The sequence below is a fragment of the Sporothrix schenckii genome, assembly GCF_000961545.1.
Source record: "Sporothrix schenckii 1099-18 chromosome Unknown Cont43, whole genome shotgun sequence".
Classification (NCBI taxonomy): Eukaryota; Fungi; Ascomycota; class Sordariomycetes; order Ophiostomatales; family Ophiostomataceae; genus Sporothrix; species Sporothrix schenckii.
The window spans coordinates 246907-268785 of NW_015971144.1; the positions used below are offsets into that span (position 1 = coordinate 246907).

The window sequence follows — 21879 nt, forward strand, 5'->3', positions numbered from 1 at the left end:
AATTATACCAGTGAGCAAATCGTTCATACCACTTACACCTTTAGATTTCAAAAACCGCGGGAATTGTTGCTGTCTCTGACCAAGAACGGTCTCCAAGGTACGGCAAACATGCTCATCAGCGCACTTTGCATCCCTGAAAAGGGGTCCAATCAGTCCCAGCGACATGAGAAAAATTGTCCAGTTCCAGCAAACAACAATGGGACAAATCAGAAGCCACACGACTTCCATCGGCACTCCATCGAGACTATGCAGAGACCAATTAGCAACCCAGCCATGCCTGGATATCAATACGCAGATCGAGGAGCTGGCATCACCTACAACAACAGCCCGCAGCAGATGTACTCTGTCGAGTCACCGAGCGGGCCGACGTTGGGAAGAGACTTTTCAAAAAGCACAACGCCCAGTCTGGAACTGCCTTGCCGCATGCGCTCCAATATGCGTCTCAAACGGCCAACGAGCGAGAGCGAAGACGACGAGGAACAGGAGGATGGTTCCGGAAAGAAGGCACGGCTTAGCGACAATCCTACCTCGCCCGTGGTATTTGAATTCGCCTGCCCTTTCTACAAACGAAACCGTCACAAATACTGCCATCAGCGCTCCTGTCGCACTTCGGGCTGGCCCAGCGTCCATCGTGTCAAGTGAGTCTTGCGGTACTGAAACCCAAAGTCATTTTCGACTTGTACGTGTCCTATCTAACCGAACCAGGGAACATCTGTACCGTCACCATATGCACTACGTCTGTGACCGGTGCTCGATGACTTTCAAGCTCCAGGAGAGCTTGCGAGAGCACCTCCGCCAAGAGGTTGCGTGTGCCGTGTCGAAAGGCAGCGTGGCGGAAGACGCCGGCTTCGACCTCGAAATCGAAAAGAAGCTTCGCTCTCGCAAAAAGATTGACGGTCAGAACGAGTCCGACAAGTGGACGCACATGTACCGTCTCTTATTTCCTAGCTACAGAGACAAGAATACGCCCTCACCTTGTACGATTTTGCTGATGCGCCCCGTTTTTATTTGTTCATTTCCATAAAACGTTGCGCTCTCCTAACACAATACAAATGTTTGCAGACGTCGACTACAGCCTGCGGGACGAGCCGCTGGTCGCCACAGCGGGCGTGGGCGATACAGACTCTACCCCATACCTCCCTGAAGCCGACCAGGGAAGCCTTATGACTATGGCCGCAGCCGCAGTAGCCGTTGAGCAAAAGATCACGGCTACTGAGACCAATTCACAACGGACCAAGACCGAAGACGTACTTATCGGTCTACCTTCCGTGCTAAAGGGTGAGGGTAGACAAGAGCAGTCTACCTTTTCAAACATGGCGGATGAGAGCCGTCTTGTTCCCAATAGCGCCTTCTACAAGATCGTTCAGGATCACGTCTTGACGGTGTTGTCGAACATACCCAACACACCCGTACCTCCGTCAGCGAAAGCACAATGACAATAGCACGTGACCGTAGGGTACTTTCAAACGCGTCCATCCACCGTGCGCTTCGGCAAGCCGCCGTAGGTAAGTTTGAGAGAAAGGCTTCTCTTGGGAAAAGCTTCCAAGGGGGGCTGTTTGTTCCTTCTCTTTCGTTGTTTGTTTTTTTTTTTTTTTTTTTTTTTGCTCTTACGGGAGGCTTTCTCATTTGCTTGTTCATTCTTTGCTTCCTTCTGGTCAAGAGTAAAGGTCTGCTCGTCAGGCCCTGGCCATCTGTTGAAGCTCTTCAAACCCCAGCGAAATTATCCCAGAAAAAAAGTTTAAAAAATTCAAGGACAAATAATGATGAAAGATCCTCACCCAGAAAATAAAACATTTGGAAAAAAAAAAAAAAAAAAAAAAAAAAGACAAAAAGAAATGGAAGAAGACAACTCCATCCTTGCAGTTTGACATATAGGGTACCGACAATCTGGGCAGCTGTCCACACAGGCATAGGGAATGGGAAAAGGAAACCGGAATGGTTAGGTCACAACTACCATGGGTTGCTTCCTAGGTGTCAAGACAAAATGCGTGGAAAAGTGCCGTATGGACCACGCAGGCACGCATCCAACGGCGGCTTCATCCAGTGTTTTGTTTATGGTGTTCTGCCTTTCTCTCGGAAGACGTGCCAGGCCCTGTGGCCGTGGATGTGGAATTCATATTCCTACATTGTCTTTCGTCTTTCTCTCGTCCAATGTTTCGATTTTGCATACTATTTTTGACTGTATTAGATAACCCTGTACCATGAAAGTAGCAACTACAATATCAGTACATACTCTTAACGAAAGTGCCCAGCGGATGCAATCTCAGTGCCTCTGTTTATTTTAGACGTAAATACCGCCTGGCCATCTCCATGCCCTCGGCGAGTGTTCCCACGCGAGCGTCAATGGCATACCCTTCGTTCGCCAGGCGCCGGCACGTCACGAAAAGGTCGGTCAGCGGCACGGGGAAGACCGCCTGGACCAGCTCGCCCTCTTCGAGCTGCGGCCGGCGGTTTCCATCCCGGTTGTGCGCGTCGGCGCCGTCAACGTCTACATAGACAATCTGCAAGTTGTTGTTGCCAAAGCCCGGGTCGGCATACAGCGTCAGCGACGGCGAGAGTGAGGCCTCCGTGTCGGCGCTGACACGGCCCACGTAGCCCGTCTCCTCACGCAGCTCACGGACGGCGGCCTCGTCGACCGACTCGCCGGCGTCGACGAGGCCGGCCGGGAGCTCAATGACGGTGCAGCCGACGGCTGGGCGGAATTGTTTAATGAGAACGATGCGGGGATCAGGTGCGCCCGGGGTGCCCCGAATGATGGCTACAATGTCGACGCCATCGACGACATCTGGGTTCTCTGCTGTCGCTGGGGGCCATGTGGTGCGTTCGGCAGATTCCCAGATGCGTGACTTGCCGTCGGCGTCCTCATACGTGACCCTGTTGTCCTCATGTTAGTGGACGACCGCGCTGTGGATATCCATGACGCAAGAGAGACCGTACTTGACCAGCTTGGTCCACTTTGCCTCGTCGTGTGGCTGCACCAATCGTCAGCTCACGTTCGTGCGGTTTGCGTATCCCCATATCCTCCACGGAGAAGACGATAAGAATCGCATATGAAAAGACAAGGCAATGCCTACCAATGGCTCACGCGACACGACTCGCGGTAGATTGGGCATTTGGGTGGCCTTGGAATGGCTTTGTGATTGTACTTATGATGTATACTTGGATATGATTGTTGGGTACCCCTGAAGTGTGTCAGCGCTTGTGAAGGGAGCGTCGCACGTACCTTGCTGCGTACGCGGCAAAGCCTGGGCCAGGACTCAATCCAGTGGGTCTGGATGCCGACGGTTGTGGGATGGCCACAGCAAAAAGAAGGCGATGAAATGCACAAAATAGCAATTCAGATCGGAAGGTCCGAATTGGGAAGGTTGATGTCAGACCGCTACGGCTGACGGCTCATGCTGACGGCCAGTGCACGGAGTACGATCTTTTGCGCCTTCAGCGCGGTCGAAGAGCCCCTCAAAAAAAGGAGTATTTGAAAGGGCAAGAATTCAAACAAAGTTTCGATCGTTTTTTCCTCGATTCTTATCCGTCGAATCTATTTCACTCGGAATTTTCTATTATTTCATCACTGTCTTACTTTCCATGCAATCTAGCGAAGCCATGCCACGCAATCGTCGCACATAAGAAACGACCTCTTCCGTCGACCAATGTAAGACTGACGTGACTGCAACAGTGTCACCTCAGGCTGACATGCAAGCGGTCCAGCCGCCAGTATTCAACCACATCAAGCATCGCATTTCGTATTTCCGCCACGAATAAGGGACGAGAAGAGGACGAGATAAGAGCGGTTGCGAGGCCTGTTACGGCGTACAGTGGAAGTGAACTTGACGACTGGATCGACTGCAAAACCAAAGGGTCGTATTCGCGATATGACCGCGAAAATATCGAGAGTATTTAACTCTACGGCCTCTCCTCATGTTCTCTGTGTCCTGCATGCACGTCCATCTACGGCAATTGCTACTTTCGCATTGACACATTCGGTGCCTTGCGTCGACACACGGCAGCCATGGCCGACCATACAGTCGACGAGCAGATGCCTCTGCTTGGGGCTGGCTCCAGACGTGTCCCGCCGGCGGACGCAGCAGCAGCACCATCACACCAGACAGCATCATCCTCTCCCGCGGCATGCTTACAAAGGCTCGCCCACCGTGTCGTCCGCTTGACAATAGCCGAACGGGTCGTCCTCGTTGACTTTGTCTTTATTTTCATTGTCCAACTCGGCGCTGGCACCGCCATTCCAGCCATCAGCAGCATGATCGAGGCCATTATCTGCCGCCAGCGCTTCGGCGACACATTGGTCGTCGGCCCCGGCGGCTCCGGCAGGGCCACAGATCCCCGCTGCAAAGCCCCCGATATACAGGGCCGTCTGTCGCAAGTGCTCGGCTGGCAGACCGCGCTCGAGTGCATCCCCAACATTCTCTTCTCGCTGCCCTACGGCATCTTGGCCGACAACCTGGGCCGCAAACCCGTTCTGCTGCTGGCCTGGTCCGGGCTCACCTTGCAGTTTGGGTGGTACCTGACCGTGTTTTACTTTACGAGTGTCTTTCCGCTCTGGACGCTCCGGTTCTCGCTGCTGTTTGAGTCTGTCGGCTGCTTCCAGGCCGTTGGCCCCGCCATGGCGTTCACGGTGCTGGCCGATGTCACGCCGCAGGCCGAGCGTGCCAACCGCTACTTCCGGCTGACGGCCGTATTCCTGGTGGCCGAACTCATTGGCAACCCCTTGAGTGGCACGCTGCTGCTGTGGGGTGGCCACTGGATGCCGCTGATGGTAGCTCTCGTGGCCTTGCTTGTGAGCGGCCTGGTGCTGTTGCTGCTCCCCGAGACGCTCCACTTTGACCCGACGGCTGGCAAGGCAGCGGCAGTTGGTTCTGCGGAGACGGCGTCAGGACTTGCCGCCTCGGACTCGGACACATACGCCGATGACGACCCGCCGCCGTCCGCTGTCACGATATCACCCCCGCCGAAGAGGAGCAAAATTGGCTCTGCCTGGCAGAGATTCCTGCACCTGCTGCGCACGGACGCTCGCGCCACCTCGCTTTTCATGCTCCGCAACCGCCCGCTCCTGTTGCTCGTGGTCCCCTTTGTCTCGTCCACCGTCGCCCGTTTTGCGCAGACCCTGTTGCTCCAGTACGCCACCGAGCGATACGCCTGGTCCTGGAGCCAGGCCGCCTTCTTGCTGACCATCGGCACCACTACCAACCTCGTGCTCTGCCTCGTCCTCCTCCCGCTGGCGAGCACCGTGCTGCTCAAGAGCGGGTCCCTCTTTGGCATCGACGGCTCCTCTCTCCGCAAGGACCTCTGGATTGCCCGTGTGTCGGGTACCTTGATTGTGTTCGGCGCGCTCCTCATTGCCTTTGCCGTCACGCCCTGGCTGCTGTCCGTGGCCCTCGTCGTCTTTTCGCTGGGTGGCGGCTACTCGCCGGCCATGCGCAGCCTGCTGAACGCCTTTGTCGAGCCGCACCACTTGGCCATGCTCAACACCTTGCTGGGCCTGCTCGAGTACAGCGGCGTCATGGTCACCGCGCCCGTCCTGTTTGGCGCCCTGCAGCGCGGCGTCGTACTCGGCGGTCCCTGGGCGGGCTTGCCGTTCATCATTGCGGCAGGCGTGTGCTTCGTGGGCACGTTCGTCGTGGTCGTCTTCCGCATCCCGCTACCGATGCTCCAGAAAGAAACAGACGTGGCGGCCGAGACAGAGGCCCGGCGACAGCCGGATGAGAGCACAGCGTCGTCCGCGTCGGAACCCGAGGTTGTGTAATATGCAATATCAAAGATGTGAGATCATGTAAGACATGGCGTGCCACATGTTGGTGGTCGGACTGAAAATACTAGACAATAGAGGTGTACATACGGAAATCGCAATAAAGGATTAATTTATCGGTATCTCTGGCCATATTGCACTATGCGTGCTGGCGGGACTTTCAAGACTGATTGCTGGAGCTGCTCCTTGCCCAATCAAGAAAAGGCCCGTTCTTCAGCTCACGCAACGCTAAATCGCGTGAAAATACCACCCATCCATTGGACATCGCGTTTGCTCATCGGCATGGACGGGAAAGGCTTTTGGGTTGTTTCGAAGCTAGACACGGCGGAAATTACGACACGACGCGCAACTTTCGTCGACGAAGAAAACGACGCAGCGGATGAAGGCGTGGAGGATACATTAGTGGGGGAGAGGGGAGCTGTCAGCATTGCGGAGGAGACGGGAGTCCAACACGAAAGAGACGCGACTGGGGAAAGAGGCACCCGTCCTCTCCAGCAAGAGCAGACGGACGGAACCGAAACGGAAGGCGCGTGGACTCCCTCTCGAAAACGCGACAGATTGTGCTCAGGCGCAGGTGTGTGTGGGTTGTGCCTGCTCGCATCTGCAAAATAATGCAAACGAGCCACACCCGAGATAGGGAAGTTGCGACCGCGAATCGACCGCGAGAAAAAACACTCGTCAAAGGGGAAGCAAAACCATGCAAATGTCGATTTGAAACATGCAGTAGGAAGGAGCTACGGCGTGCAACATCGAGCACAGCATCGCTGTTGCCTTTTCCCGCGGCTTCCCTTATCTCTGCCAAAACACACTCAATGCTCCTTCTTTCTCTGTATGTGGCTTGCACCTGAACACAACAGGTCCTCCTTGCTCCTGCCCTCTCTGGCGCAGCAAGGAGTGATATCGTAGCAACCTCGCACCAACCGCATCGTGACCCCTTTTCTTAGTGATTCTTTGCCTCGTCGCTTCGTTCGCCTTCTCCATCTTCCTGCGTCGTGCCCCTTTTCGGCACAGTGCATATCTCTGCGACCAAGTCGAAGAACTTTGCAGAAAAAGACAGATAAAATTTGGCGTTGCAGGCATTGGAAACCGTCAGTCTAGCATCATCACCAACAGTATTTAACCTTCTCCTTCGACGAACGACGAAATCGATGCAAGGGACTACTTTCGAGTTTCGAGTTAATGTAGGCCTTCAGCTGCTGCCACCAAAATTGCTTCAACAAAGTTTGTCTCGTCTCCTTGCTTCAACGCATGTCGTCCGACAAAGGTGCCACTCGCTGCATGTGGAAGAACACAGACCACACGAAAAGTTGGGCGACCGCATTAATACCAGGTAGGCCAGACCAGGGTCCTCGGTCCAAAAATACACTTGACAGGTGCTAATACAACCCAGTGACGGCATCGCACAGATTTTTAGTTCCCTGTCCTTAGTCCGCTCGACTTCCGTCTGCTTGTTTTCGCCTTTTCAACCCCTGGCTAAGGCAACGCTGGGACAGGGGCCAGCCATTCACCTTGCAGGCTACTGGCGGCAAATTTTGTTGAACAAGGGTGTGTGTGGTCTCGGAGACATGTTCATGGCTTCCGGGTTAGGGCTCGTCCAGGTGGGTATTTGCTCTTAAGCCATGCTTTTTCGGTTTGTTCCATATGTTTCTTTGCTTTACTTGTCCTACTTGCCGATGGCTTCGATTTCAGCGATCCTAGAGTACGCCAGCGCAATCTATCGTGGGCCAACCAAGGCCAGCGTAGATCATTGTGATGCTTGTGGATGAATAGCCCACGGCCGGCGTCTTGACTGACAAAGAACAGAGATATGGGTCGAGGCTCCTAGTGAACCGGGTCTGCCTTCAAGATTCCCAATCCAGAATCCAGGTCGCAGAAATGGTACTGATTAACACTTCAGACTTCACACATTTGCGTGCACATTGCAGAGACGCTCCCAAAAATGGCCAAGGCCAGACTAGCATCAGCGATTTCAGACGAGTTTAGACCAGGCAGGCTGGCAGGCTGGCAGGCTGGTAGGGTCAGAAAGCCTGAAAGAACCGGCAGTGCGCTAGGTCTGGCCCATTCGACCGATGGGACATCTGCACTTAAATGTGTCGAAGAGATATGAAGGGAAAAGACGCGACGAAACAAAAAAATACAAATAGCCATAAAGCAAACGACTCCAACGGCATTCGTACTCACCCGTGTAGACTTTGTCTGGCATTTGCAAGTCATCTCACTACATGCGTCGTGCATCATCAACCAAGGGCCGGATCTTACATTTTCTTCATCTATGTCCGAAAGTAGACGGGGTACAGGCCGAAATGACACACGTCAGAGCAGCCACAGGTCCTCCGGACCCCGTCTTAACGTGGTGTCTCCAGGACCTGTCTTTCTCTCTCGAACACTCACGCTGCTCGAGTTGCTCATTGAAGACACCAGTTGGGACAAACCGCTGTTCCATTTCCCAGTCACACCAGCCACCCGATCACAGTTCTCCCTTGGCTCGGGAGCTGCCATAGGCAAAACTCAAAAACGACAGCTAGAATCGATCTGGGCGAGGGAAGTACCGTCCCCTGTCCGCTGCTGCCAACTACGACGCGTCCTATACTTCCGTAGTCCTTTTGCCTGCTTGGCTCTGAGGACCTCTGCTATTCCTTTCGACTTCCCGGCCTCACGCTAAAATGGGACCCTCTGATCGTCTCGATCGACCTACGGGCGTCCGTCTCTCCAGTTCCTGCTTTTTTCTTTCGGCTTGTGGTCCAGGCATCACATTCCTGGCCGAAAGAGTGGAGAATCTATGTCTTAGAGCATGGTGTCTTTGGTTCCTCCTGCCTACTTTTTTTGCTTCCTTTTGTCGCTCTGTGCCTGCGCCTGTCTCCCTTGTCAATGTTCTTAACGCGCCGCCGCAAACCAGTTCCTGTCCCTGGCTTCGTGTCGATCACTGATGCTGACCCCCCTTCTTCCCCTCCCCCTTTGCGCGTTCTTATTTTTTTTCTTCTTCCACTAACGCTCCGCCTGGGTCCGATGTAGTTGATTTTACGGGGACGGGCAGATGTATTGTGTTATTTTCTTCCAAAAGCATGTGTCCGGTTTTCTTTGCTTCGGTTGTGCGTTGGTAATGCTCTTAATCTCTTCGCGTTTTCTTTTTCATTCTTCCACACCTGACACCATCAAAACTCATTCTCGCCCTTGTTTTTCTCGAAACACTCATATTCGATCCACCTTTTACAGGCGTATACACTCGAGTACATGATGTTTGGACTGCCTCCGGCATCGCCTTTGTCACGTTCTACCTTCCCTGCAACATACTGGAACCACCGTTGTATCTGCTTTTACGGCTTCGACGATATACCAAATCAGCTGTAAACAGGCACGGTGGGCCGATTTGACACCAAAATACAGCTCGTTTATACCGCGCTACTTTTCGATTTCGTTTCCAGTTTCCGGACATTTTGGTCATATCTTCAGGAATCGACATTTGAATAGAGGTCAATCCCGAGAAATTAGCACGTTCAACAGCAAATATGGGCATCTTTTCATTCAAGCGCGCGTCTGACAAGAAGAAGTGAGTCCATCGCGGTCTGTCCCGGATATACTCGTCGAAGGCATCATACATTTACTGACCACTCACAACTCTTACAGGAAGGGAAAAGCCAAGGAAGAAGATGTCGAGGTAGAAAAGGACATATTCAACCAAGCCTTCCTCGGTGACGACCCGTATATGAGAGGCAAAGGCACCACGACCCAAATCTATGCGGGCACCGAATTTTTCCCTGAGCGCGCGGCCACGCCGTTGTCTCGCCCCGACTCACAGCAGAATTCACCGACTGGCGCGCACGGAATTTTCTCCAAAAAGCTGAGTGGCGGCGCATTTCACGCACCGTCTCGCCCCTGGACTTCGGGCAACGGCGCGCCTCAGCAGCGGACCGGCAGCTTTTCTGGTATGAGTGGCCCCGAGAGCAGTGGAAACGATGATGGCTTTTTCAGCTCAAGTCGATTGCCTCTCGACAGCGACGTCCGGCCAAGCACATCCCATGGTCCGGGCTCGAAACCGTGGGCGCACAGCCACTCATTCAGTGCTCAGTTCGGCCCGGCAGCTGGCAACCGGCCGCAAACACCACAGGGAAGGGCAGCTGCAGGCCCTTCCAATGCGGCCGCATCCACCGACGTGCGGTCTGGCACTAACTCGCCAACACGGTCAGGCTTGCACAATTCACAGAGCCTGAGCGATAACAACATGTCCACCTCATCCTCAGCACCCACGGATACGGATGCGACAGAATCGTCAGTCCAAGGCTCCTCAAATGACGAACGGAGAGCTGCCTCGCCGCCCTCCACTGTATCAAACCAATCCCCACCTTCCATGTCACCAGAGCCCGTGTGGCCTCTGCAAAGCAGCAAAAAGTCATCTACCGATGGCATGGCCAGTGGTGGTATGCTCAACCAATCCACTAGCTTTGGCGACGAAGCGCAGTTAGCAATCAACGAGGCTGCCAATCGCGCTACTCCGCCACAGTCGGACATCCTTGTGCCGCCACCGCTGAGCACACGTTCCCGCGATGTGACACCCACCGGGCCTGGCTACCAAGAAGCCCGCGTACGCAAGGCCAAAGATGCTGCTATGCAGAGGGATCTTGCCATTGAAGTGCCCAAGCGGCGCAGCTGGGGTGCGCAAATCGACCAGCTAGAAAAGTCATGGACAGGGGAACAGCAAAGCCCTGGTGGAAGCCGCCTTCCGCCGCGGCACAATGGTCCGCAGCACCCGCAGTCCGCGCCTTATTACCAACAACATCACCATATATACGACCAGCGGCCAAACCATCCTCACCAGTTCCCTCCCTCCCAGCGCACGCATCAGAACGACCGCCCATACGACCCTCGGCACGATCCCCGTTACGACCCCCGCCAAGATCCTCGGTATGACCAACGCTACAGGACTGAAAGCAACTATGATACTCGGCGCCAGCAGCAGCCCTACTCGCCAGGCTACGGACCTCGCAGCCAATCCTCACAGGGCCATTATACCAACGGCCTGGACTCGCGCGACCGGTATTACAGCAACAGCAACGACAGCAGCCCGTACGCTATGGGCCGTTTCGACAGGCAATTGTCGTCATCTAGCATGCCCAGGCCGCCCACTCGACCTGCATCAGCCGGCCGCGACGGTCCGCGCCGAATTGGCAGCGATTTTGATCTCCAGCAGGGCCGAATTCCCTACGGCAACCCGCCCAAGGCGCTGCGCAGCACCAAGTCTATGCAACAGCTTCCGCGGAGTCCCAGAGACTATCCCAACATGAGAAATCCTTCGTCTCCTCAAGGGCATCCTCCGTACCTGCCTCGCGGCGGTTCCATGACACCAAACCAGTTCAGAAGCCCACCACCCTCTATGCGGAGCCCACCAGGGAACATGCGGAGCCCACCCTATACCATTCCCCACTCAAGCTCTGGTGGTGATGTCGGGCCACGGTACGCTAGCAATGGGCCAGTTCCGCGAACACGGGCACCGCAGCCTATGGGAGGAGACTCGGGTCCTTCGTACCGGGACCCATCACAGTATGGTCCTCTCAGAAGCCCTCTTGGCAGCCCTCCTCATCTCCCCAACAGCTACCCAGAACATGCGGGAGCGTATCCAGCCAGCCGCTCTGGCCAATACCCTGTTGTCGAGAACCCCGTAGCCTACCAGCCGCTGGACCAGCCAGTAGCTGGCGGCTACCAGTCGTTTGGCCCGCCGCTATCTGGCGGTGAGCGGCGCAACCTGCCACCCATAGCCGGTGCCATGCGGCTCCCCAACTCACCGCTGTCGGAGGGCCCGTCCGCGGCCGACCGCCAGCTACCTGATGTGGCCGAGGTTGTCGAGGAGAGGCCCGCGAGCTCTGTGGGTACCGAGGTCAAGGACTTTGCTATCCAGGAAGAGCCAGAGACAGTGAGCTATCCCACGGGCACGACTCCGACAACAGCGACTGCGACAAAGACAACAGTGCTCGCGCAGCCCACAAGCAGCCCGCCGCGGGGCAACCTGGATCTGCCACAGTCTCAGTCTACGGGCAGCCTTGACATGGCGACACTCAACAGCTTCCCACTACCGTCGCGGGATGTGTCACAGATCCCACCACTCCACCCACAGTCGCCGACAACTGCGTCGCCAGTAACGACACGGGCCTTGACACCCAGCTCACCGACGGGCGCCCGCGAACAGGGTTCCGGACTGACCGTGTTGAACAAGACCAAGGATATCCTCGCTACCACCTCCCTATCCAAAGAACCAACGGCAACACCGGAAGTGGCACCGTTGGAAGAGGTGGCGACGCCAACGGCAACATCGCCTATATCTGTGAAGAGTAGCCCGGTCACGCAAAAGGCTATGGCTCGCCCGGTGTCGTCTGTCGAGATGGGTGACACACCGCCAGAGACACCGACAAAGGAGAGCTCTGACACGAAGTCTGACTTCACAGACGCTGACGAGGAAGTGGAGGAGAAGCCAAGTCGTGTCAGCACACTAGTGGTGGCCAAGCAGGAGACTTTCAGCCACCCGCAGACACCTGAAAGCATGAAACTGGCTCGGGAGGACACCAAGCATAGTCAAGATGATGACTTTGTGGATGCGCAGGAGATGGTTCGCGAAGCCCGATTCGGCCAGGAGAACCAAACCGACCGAAAGATCCAGGAGACCCGACAGAACCAGGAAGACAACAACAAGGTCGTTCAGACCGAAGTCCAACGCCCCAGCCTCGACTCGGAGCCGCCACTCTCGCCTATTTCTCTGCCAGCTGGGGATCCGGAGCCGTCACCAACAGCGAACTGGCCTCTGCCTTCTGTTTTCGTGCTGCCACCTGACGAAACCGCCGAGGATGCCCCTCAGGGTGCCCCTGAGGACGCAGCTAAGGATGCTCCCGAAAAAGCTCCCGAAAATATTGTTGAGCAGGTTGTCGAGGCTCCCGTAGCCGCCGAATCCACAATCACCACGCCAGCGACGCCCGTCACGCCTGCGACGCCAAACTCTGTGAGCAACCATGGCGACGACGACGATGCAGAGCGGGATGAGGACGAGCTATTCCCAGACGTCAAGGCCTCGCCGACCACGTCCAAGTCGGCATTCACTGCCAGCGTGTATGCGCGTGATATTGGCCTTGGACCATACGCGTTTGACGGCGCCGACAGCTTGCAGAACCTTCCGACCGATGCGCCGTGGGTGCGCCCCAACCGTCTTGACTCCCTCGAAAAGGCGCCCCAGCAGAAGCTTGTTCCTAATCCTGAGCCCGAACCCGCTGCAACCAGCACTTCCGTCGAAATGCCACCCGACGTGCCACCCGACGTGCCGCCCGCGGTGCCGCCCAAGGATGTCCCCCAAACCCCGGCGGCTGCGGTGAACACAACGCCCGAGAAGCGGATGGTCGGCGCGTACCCTGAAACACCGGCAGCTGTCGAGGACAAGCACAACGATGATCCCCTCGCCAAGCAGGTCGCCAGTCCGGAGAGTCGGTACAGCTGGGGCGGTGACGATACCACCGGCGGTGTCAACGAAAACGAAAGCAACAACCACCTGCGGCCGGACGAAAAGGATCAAACGGGCGAAGACAACGAAAAGGACAAGGACGAGGACGAGGACGGCCTGGGACCACTGCCGCCCGGCCCCATCGGTGTAGCGCGTGGGCCCTCGACCCTGTCCACGGACGACCCGCTGTCGTCGCCCAAGGGCAACAAGCGCTGGAATATTGCCAGCCACCTCAACAACGTGGACGGCGACGCGCTGCATGAACGCATCATTGGCGTCGGTGGCGGCGTCGGCAACGGCGCCAGCGCCATCAAGGGTGAGGGTCCGCCGAAGCTGCCCCTGGGCCACCTGACCTTTGACCGGCACACGCCGACGGACAAAGTTGACAGTTTCGGGACAACGTTTATTTAGGCGAGGCGGCTCCGTTTGTACGAGTTGTATTGTATGATATGAGATGACGCCGCCATGGCGTCTAACCGTCCTTTTTCCCCGCTGTTCTTTTTCCTTGGTCTCTGGTTTTGTATATTATTTTTAGATGGTTGTCTTGCACTGTATCATTAGATTAGGGGACATTTTGGGGGCAACAGGACTACGAACAGACGGCACAATGGTATCCTGGGGAGCCAGTTTTGGATTTGCGGTTTCGGATGTTCTCTTTGGTTTTAGAAAAGGTCTTACAGCGGATGTCTGATGGCCAAGAGCAAACTGCTATTTCATTGTTTGACTTTTATTTGGATGGCTTATTTCGTATTTGTCTTTTGCTTTCGGCGGCGTCCTGATAGGCCGCAAATATTCATCGCGAGAATAAGGTTTGCCCAGCAGACGGAAAGGCGACAGCCGAACGCGGCACCTGAAAGAGCGGAACGTGCCTTGCCCAGGCGCCCAGACGGAAAGCGAACATTCACCCCGGTCGGTGGATTATAGTTATCATCTTAGTCCTCTTCTCTACGACGGAGCAAGCCTCGCTTGCTTTTTGCCCGGCCTCGTCCCTTCGAATCCGGTCTGTTTTCCATCCTCTTTCTCTGTCTGCTCCATTCAGCTCACCGGACTTGAGACTTGAATCCCCCGTTGCCATTGATGAGGACGAGTTGGAAAACTTCGCCCTCCCCACGATTAGCACATAGAAATTGGCACATGGGGGCAAAGATGCAGTGCCAGGTGGGGGTCTTTGTCGCCTTGGGACGCGCTACTGGCCAGGCCCCGCGCGCCATTCGCCTTGCGTGGCCAATTTTCTTCGTTCTTTTTCTCGACCATATCGGTACGGAGCCCTCTCGACGACTTCCGGCAAACGATTGCGGCCCGCCATTGGTAGACAGACCCCGGTCGAGGCCATGATTTAGCTCCGTACACGTTTTTCTTCTTTGCCGCGACAATTGGAAAAGGCCTTCTTTTATCGGTCTAGCTCCTTATCGGCCTCTTTTTTTTTATTTTTTACTTTTGTTCTGCCTCTTGTGTTGTCCCCTCCTCTCATCCTCGCCGTCTTCATCATCTCGACAGAAGATTGTCTTCAGCTTGTCCTCAGCAGACTCACACTCTCCCACGTTCTCCACGTTTGCGCCCACGTTTGACATTTTCACAGCACAGCGCAGTCCACCATTGTCCGCAATCCGTCAAACCCATGCTCACTGCACCCATTGCCGCCACTCCTTGCGCATCTGCGGCTACTGCCCCGTCGATGCATTACGCACGCAACTCGACGACGTACGACACGATATCCCGACAGGCTTAGGGCCATAGCGAGCGACTTGAAGGTCTTTGCGCTCGCTGCCCCGGCAGAAAGACTTGCACGAGAGAGAAGAGAGAGAATCGAAGACGAAAATAACAAAACGAACGAAACGCGATCGTCCTAAAATACATTCCACGTCGCTCGTCCACAGGTCGGTCTTTCTGTCCAGCCAGGTGACGTTTTGTGCCTCCCCCTACTAACCTGTTGCAGAATGTCGACGGTTGAGAGCTACAACAAGGCCTTTGAGGCCGGCGCCGACAACAACGGCGTGGTCAACAACAGCACGGCCCCTGTCGAGGCGGATGGCGACCACGACGCCCCGATTGCCGGGCCCGATGTGCCCGTGGCCCAGGACCTGGCCGTCGGCGAGGGTCTCCGGACACTCGAGAACAAGAAGGTGCATTGGTACAGCTACCTGCAGACGTGGGACTTTTGGATTGTGGTGCTCATTGGCCAGGTGCTCTCGCTGTGCATCACGGCCACCAACACGTTCACGAGCTTCCTGTCCAACAACGGCACCAACATCCCGGCCTTCCAGACGCTCTTCAACTACATCCTGCTGCTCCTCATCTACGTGCCGCTGACCTTTTACAAAAAGGGCTGGCGCTACGTTGTGCACACGATTTTGATCCGCGACGGGTGGAAGTACTTTATCTTGTCGTTCCTGGACGTCGAGGGCAACTACTTTACCGTGCTTGCCTACGAGTACACGAACATCCTGAGCGCGCAGCTGCTCAACTTCTGGTCCATTGTCTGCGTGGTCATCATCTCGTTTGTGCTGCTGCGCGTGCGCTACCGGCCGTTCCAGATCCTCGGCATCCTGATTGCCTGCGGCGGCATGGGCATCCTGCTGGCGTCCGACCACATCACGGGCTCCAACGGCGGCCCCACCGTCGACAAGCTCAAGGGCGACCTGTTTGGCCTGCTGGGCGCCAGCCTGTACGGCATGAGCAACGTGTTTGAGGAGTGGTTCGTCAGCCGCAAGCCCATGTACGAGGTGCTGGCCTGCCTGGGCTTCTTCGGGGCCTGCATCAACGGCGTCCAGGCCGCCATCTTTGACCGCACGTCCATCCAGCAGGCCAACTGGACGGGGCCCGTCATTGGCTACCTCGTGGGCTACACGCTCGCGCTGACCATCTTCTACACGCTCGCGCCGCTGATTCTGCGCATGGGCAGCGCCGCCTTCTTTGACATTTCCCTGCTGACAGCCAATTTCTGGGGCGTCATCATTGGCATCCACGTCTTTGGGTACACCATCTACTACCTGTACCCGATTGCCTTTGTGCTCATTCTCCTCGGCCTGGTCGTCTACTTTCTGAGCGGCAGCATGCTCGGCGACGCCAAGAAGCCGTGGCTCGGCGCGAACCAGGAGGACGGCGTGGCCGGCTTCGGCACGGCCAAGCTCAAGGCGCTGAACGCGGCCAAGAAGGCGCACGCCATTGAGCAGGAGGCGGCCGCGGCCCCCGCCGATGCGACACCGCCGGAGGCGTAGAGGAGGCGGCGAAGCGAACAAGCCAACAAGTCGAGGCAGGGTCGGGGGGAACGTAGGCGGCTGACACAGATGCCTGTTGGAGGCGGGTGGTTTACTTCGTTTGCTTCTGTGGTATCCGCAGTACGCACGGGCGCAGAAATGCTCCCGAGCACAGCGTGCGACAGAACGCTTTTTCTTATACCAGTTTTGATAGAGTAGGATGGTTGTGGGGAGACACATACGTGTACTTTGAAAAACTACTTGCATGTTACGAGGCATTCAAATTTTGTGCGTCGCCTTACTAAGACTGGAAGCACATGTTGCCACACGGTCGTCGGGGGAATCTGTCAACAAGTAACAACAGTACTTTGCTAAGGCCATGCCTCATGCGCCACTAAGACCTGTCATCTAGGCCGACTACGCTCCGGACTTACACGCCTCTGATGTACTCCTTGAAGCATGCGTCGCCCACGTATCGTCCAGCGGCCACTGTTAACAAACACGGAAAGCTCTTTTAAATGTTCTGGAAGCATTATCGTAGATTGTGTCGACAAATCTGATGCCCGTCTATCGCTGACGGACGTCTATCAGGCCGGCCGGCTCAAGTGCTGTCGTATAAAGGCTCGCTCGACCCAGCCAAAGGTACATCTTTTCCAGTGAAAGATGCCGTGATGCTCATACTGTGCGTGTTGGCCGAGTTATGTGTAAGATATCCAGCAATATCTGCACAGTAAGTACACAAAGTTCCCCTGTATGTTGCCGGGCATGACTATGATCATTCTTGAGGCCACATCCCCTTTCCCTTTCCCTTTCCCTTCTTTCTCTGTCTCTTCTTGGCTTGTCAAATTTCTCACTGCTCCGTTTACATTCGTTTCTTTTTTCGTTTCCCGTTTCGACACTCAAATTTCTATTTCAACATACACTCTTACAGAAACAGCCTCATTCAGGCATCCCCTTGCGCTCAAAATGGAGGAGAGTACCCCCATCGTGACAAATAACGACCGCGACAGGTTGGAACGCGCCGGACTCTTTTATGAAGACCCCGACAAGCCGAACATGGTCCGTATCCATGTGCGCTGCCTCAGCGTGGCCAGCAACAAAGAGTATGAGAACCGGCCACTTCCACCATCGCCATTCGACCTCCGCTTCACCAACCGAGAACGGGAACGAGACGAAGGCGACTTTGTCCGCATCCCCGCCCAGCTTCACTCGGAGGAAACGCTGGTGTATCTCGGCATTGCACCATCTGTTGCCACATACATCTACCGTTGCTGGCTCTCGGAACTCAGAGTAACGGGAGGGCCAGGACGGCCGCGGCCCAATTTTCTCACATTTAGTTTGACCCGTTTGACGCACTATCCCGTCGGACCGTGTCTAGACGTCGACGGCCGCCACAGCGACGAGGAGTGGCGCAATTGCCCCAGGTTCTATACTCACACCAGCGAATTCCTGGAGAGCATCATGCACCCGGACCACGCCCGCGTGCGCCGCACCAAGTCGTGCCACCACTGGATCGACGAGACCGTCTTGATGCGCTACCGGGCCCTCGAGCATGTCGGGGAAGTGTCCCGGCGTCGTGCCGCGGGGAACTCCATGGGCCCCGGACAGAATATGGCCCCCCATGGACATCGGAGCGACGATGTCCTTCCCCGCGCCCGCCCGGGCTACCACCGGCCGACGTTTGCCGCCACCACCTGGACGCGCCAGGCCGCGGAAGACCGCATCTGCAGCGAGTCCAGTCGTATGCAGCTCTACATGGCCCGCGACCAGGCGGGCATCACACGCTATTGGTCCCACAACGGGTTCAGGGGCAACGTGCACGATGCCCGGGCGCTGGCAGAAGGGCCTCTGACGACACACACCGTCCGCTTCGACAACGAGGACCATCAAACGAAGATGTACTTTTGCTCCGACCACACCGTCGCTGCGGCCGACGCCGCCTACATGAAGCGCCGCGGCGGCCCCGTCTGCGCGGTGGTCGTCGTCACCCTGTCCATCCCGTGGCGCGACGTGGAGCGTCTGGCGGCCGGCCGCGTCCCCCGCGTCACCATGGAATGTCTCGCATGGACCCATCCGCACTGGAAGCAGCTGCTGTGGTACACCAAGATCGGCCTCGTCACGGCGCCACACCTGCGCCGGTACCGCGATGCCACCGTCTTGGCCCGCGACATGGCCCGCGGCGGGCCGGACATGTACCGCAGCATGCCCGAATCAGAGCTGCATGCCGAAGCGCTGCTGTACGTGCAGCCCGGTGACAAAGACGACAACAACGACAACAACAACGACAACAACAACGACTACGACGACGACGACGACGACGACGACCAGGAACAGGGTTTCCTAGGCCCGGTAGAGTTCATCTTTTCGGTGGGCGCCGCGGGGCGGCAGTACTTGGAGACCCACGGCCAGTTCGACGTGGCCGTCGTGGCAGACGCCAATGTGGCGGCTACGCCCACAGTGCGGCCCCGGGCCGGTGGTGTGCGCAGCCAAGACCAAGTCGTCGTCAACACGGACCGTGCTGCGGTTCCACGGCCGGCCGTTCGGACACCTCATGGGACTGGTCGGCCCCCGGGCCAACTGGACGCCGGCGACGATCCCACATTCGAGCCCGATTACCACAGCCTGTCGAGGCTGTAAATGGCACGCTTTCTTGTATTTTGCTGTTTTTACGGCTCCTTTGTTGTCCCTGTTAAAAGGGGTCGTCGTGGGCCTATCCGTGGCCAGCGAATTGTTCCTGCTACTTCGTTCCTCTTCGGGATGGGCTGATCGGCTGCCTTGAACCGGATTGTTGTGGTTATATGTTTAATGTTCGATACCCAATTTTAATTGTGAATTATCGCCTTTCTTAAAAGAGAATATAAAAAAAATTGAAATGTAAAATAAAAAATAAAAAAATAAAAAGTTGAATTGAAACCTATAAGGACATAAAATTGTACCGAAATAGTAGGAAATAACTTCAATGCAAATTGTACAGAATATATTTTGATTTCTTTTTTCACGCCTCATCACTTTCCCAAATACTGTCCATTATTTTCACCCTCCCAATTGGTTATGGTTCACAAAAGGGTTGGAAGCGAAAGGAAAGGAATAGGCAAAGAAGAGCCGCAACTGGGAAACTGAGTGACGATGGTGTTGGAGTTTGGACAGTTAACGAAACAGTCTTACTTCATAGGAACGGCACATTTCACTGGCATCGTAAGTCTCCGGTTTGATCTGACGTGGGACAATAGTTTTGGGCAACAGAAGGAAGACGCGGGCGCGGGGAAAAACAGCCGAGAGGGACATGGGAGGCAAGAATAACGGAAGAACACGGGAAGAAGAACAGGCAGCTGGTCAACTGCAAAAAAACCGTGCAAGGTGATGGTGCAGCGCAGGTCGTGGTCACTTGTTCGTCTGATAGCTGTGAAGGGATTGCAAAGACGGGTAGCAGAGAGAACTGTAGCAGTATGGTTTCACATTTTACTAAGGATATGATTTCTTTTTTGTGTCGAATTTATTTTTACCCTTTTCCTCATATATTTCTCTGTTCAGCTTATTTCAGTAAAAATGAACAGCAATCAAAGTACGACATACTGTACGACATACAGCTAGACTCGTCCCATTGATTCTCGCGTGGGCATGAAAGTGTCTATCTTTGGAGACCACTGCCAATTAAAAAAAAATAAGAGATGGTGTGATGGTGTGGGGGTGAAGAGGAGGGGGAACAAGAGGGGCCGAACCGGTGTTTATTGATGTATCTTGATTAAAAATCGTCAACTGGCGCAGCTGTGAATCGATATCATGCTCCTTATGATTCTCATGTACCTTGCATTTAGAAAATCATACCTGTACGGCGTAAAATATGCAAATAAAACAAACTCCCAGTGTCTCGACGGATGTTGACACAAACCTCCAAGCCGTCCCATGCTGTGCAGACCACGTGAAAGACGTGAAAGGGCCGCTCCCGCGGTGGGCCATGCCAGAGACCGGGCCGGGCAGTGCGCGTCTTCCCAAGTGCGGCGGAGAAGTTCAGCCTTTGCTCCAAGTTTGTGTCGCCTCCCACTCACAAACTGCTGCACGCCTCCCAGCCAGCCAGCACATTCGATCCTGTCCTTTGCCTCCTGCGGCATGCGGATGTGTGTCCAACTTGTTGGTAAGACATCTTACTGCTTTTGGCGACTGCTTTTGGTGACCGGCCCGGGCTTTGGGCATACCTTTCCTGTTACGGTCATCTAGGCCGCCAGAAATACAACTCTACCTTGGCCTGAGAAGATAACTGCTCTTCTGCGTCCCAGCCGAGGCTTCACCATGTCGTGGCATCCACGCAAAGCGTTCAAGGCACCGTCACCTCAAAAATATGCCGACGGTTTGTGGCCATGCTGTCGGCATCCGTCAGGAAGAGATGAATGAAGACGACACAAATCCAGAGCAATTTTATGATGCATCATGAGGAGGGTCGGATGACCCATACACGCTTTGGATAGAATACTAAGGAAGACGTGTCTCGTTGCTAAACGAAGATCTACCATGTTCGTTCGTACAACATACTGTCTCCCGCTTTACCAAGCGCCTCGCGCGGCTGCCGTCGGTCATATTGTATCGTGTGTTTACGACGTCCAGGCGCGGCTTCCTCACAATCCGCGACGTCTCTCCGCAGCTTGTCAGGAAAGAGCGACAGCGTGCCAAGCACACCAGCAACCCCCGTTATGGGCCCGCCATGCGACGTTTCTGTTTCTGTTCCTGTTCCTGTTCCCAGTTCCCTGTCCAGCAGTTTCCTCTTTCCTCTCTTGTCCCACATCTCCGGGCCCGTTTTTCACCTTCCCGACAGTTATGAGACCATTCTGGGAAGGAGCCAATTTTAAAAGGGCTCCGTTTCGAACTCCTTTAATTCTGATAAATCTACGAATTATAGCGCTTTCGACGGAGGGGAGGACACTTCAAACAATAGTTTCTCGCAGGTGTTGAAGATTTGAAGAATCGGATAGGATGTCCCATTGCATTTGGCGATCCTGTTTGCGTCTTTCAACGTCCGTCACCCGCCTTCCTCTGCTTTGCCAACAACATCCTGTCCGTCTCTCGGACGGAGTGATAACAGACACATGGCATCTGACATGGGCTCTGACCGTGCTCACCAAGGTGCAGCATTCGTCGACACAGCAGCCGGTTTAGTGAAATTGCAATGGCAGAAAGGGGCAATCAAACACATCTTACACAGAATCAAAAGTGTATCGAGGAACAGAGTAAAGACGGTTACAAGTATAATACGAAATATAAGGTGCGAGTCAACGTAGGTGAATTCAATAACAAAATCCTGTCCTTACGATTCGTACCTCCCCAAGTTGTTCTTTGCTTCTTCTAAAATACTTCCAAACGATCTCGAAGCCTTCCATCGCAGACTTCCTGCAGAGGCGGCTGCCCCAAATTTGCCTCACTTCTTCCCCGTTTCCATCAAAGCCCGTCCACTCAGACGC

The 21879-nt window shown here is 55.2% G+C and overlaps 7 protein-coding genes across 7 annotated transcripts; 6 read left to right on the top strand and 1 right to left on the bottom strand.

The window, feature by feature from the left end:
• Positions 1 to 108: 108 nt before the first annotated feature.
• On the top strand, positions 109 to 1436 carry SPSK_02534 (uncharacterized protein; the record flags this gene model as incomplete). Its single annotated transcript, XM_016729403.1, has 3 exons — positions 109 to 638; positions 706 to 977; positions 1063 to 1436. The coding sequence occupies 3 exons, from the start codon at positions 109 to 111 to the stop codon at positions 1434 to 1436; spliced, it is 1176 nt and encodes a 391-aa protein (XP_016588819.1).
• Positions 1437 to 2276: 840 nt separating this feature from the next.
• On the bottom strand, positions 2277 to 3113 carry SPSK_02706 (ADP-ribose pyrophosphatase; the record flags this gene model as incomplete). The annotated part of the gene is made up of 3 exons (XM_016729573.1): positions 2277 to 2874; positions 2938 to 2972; positions 3075 to 3113. 3 exons carry the CDS (start codon positions 3111 to 3113, stop codon positions 2277 to 2279), a joined length of 672 nt encoding a protein of 223 aa, XP_016588820.1.
• Positions 3114 to 4006: 893 nt separating this feature from the next.
• On the top strand, positions 4007 to 5755 carry SPSK_02397 (MFS transporter; the record flags this gene model as incomplete). Its single annotated transcript, XM_016729269.1, has 1 exon — positions 4007 to 5755. The coding sequence occupies one exon, from the start codon at positions 4007 to 4009 to the stop codon at positions 5753 to 5755; it is 1749 nt and encodes a 582-aa protein (XP_016588821.1).
• A 285-nt stretch (positions 5756 to 6040) lies between these two features.
• Positions 6041 to 6370, top strand: SPSK_02851 (uncharacterized protein; the record flags this gene model as incomplete). The annotated part of the gene is made up of 1 exon (XM_016729714.1): positions 6041 to 6370. One exon carries the CDS (start codon positions 6041 to 6043, stop codon positions 6368 to 6370), a length of 330 nt encoding a protein of 109 aa, XP_016588822.1.
• Positions 6371 to 9264: 2894 nt separating this feature from the next.
• Positions 9265 to 13643, top strand: SPSK_02150 (uncharacterized protein; the record flags this gene model as incomplete). Its single annotated transcript, XM_016729027.1, has 2 exons — positions 9265 to 9305; positions 9383 to 13643. 2 exons carry the CDS (start codon positions 9265 to 9267, stop codon positions 13641 to 13643), a joined length of 4302 nt encoding a protein of 1433 aa, XP_016588823.1.
• Positions 13644 to 15169: 1526 nt separating this feature from the next.
• On the top strand, positions 15170 to 16450 carry SPSK_02549 (solute carrier family 35, member F1/2; the record flags this gene model as incomplete). Its single annotated transcript, XM_016729418.1, has 1 exon — positions 15170 to 16450. The coding sequence occupies one exon, from the start codon at positions 15170 to 15172 to the stop codon at positions 16448 to 16450; it is 1281 nt and encodes a 426-aa protein (XP_016588824.1).
• Positions 16451 to 17395: 945 nt separating this feature from the next.
• On the top strand, positions 17396 to 19066 carry SPSK_02416 (uncharacterized protein; the record flags this gene model as incomplete). The annotated part of the gene is made up of 1 exon (XM_016729288.1): positions 17396 to 19066. The coding sequence occupies one exon, from the start codon at positions 17396 to 17398 to the stop codon at positions 19064 to 19066; it is 1671 nt and encodes a 556-aa protein (XP_016588825.1).
• Between the last annotated feature and the right edge of the window lie 2813 nt (positions 19067 to 21879).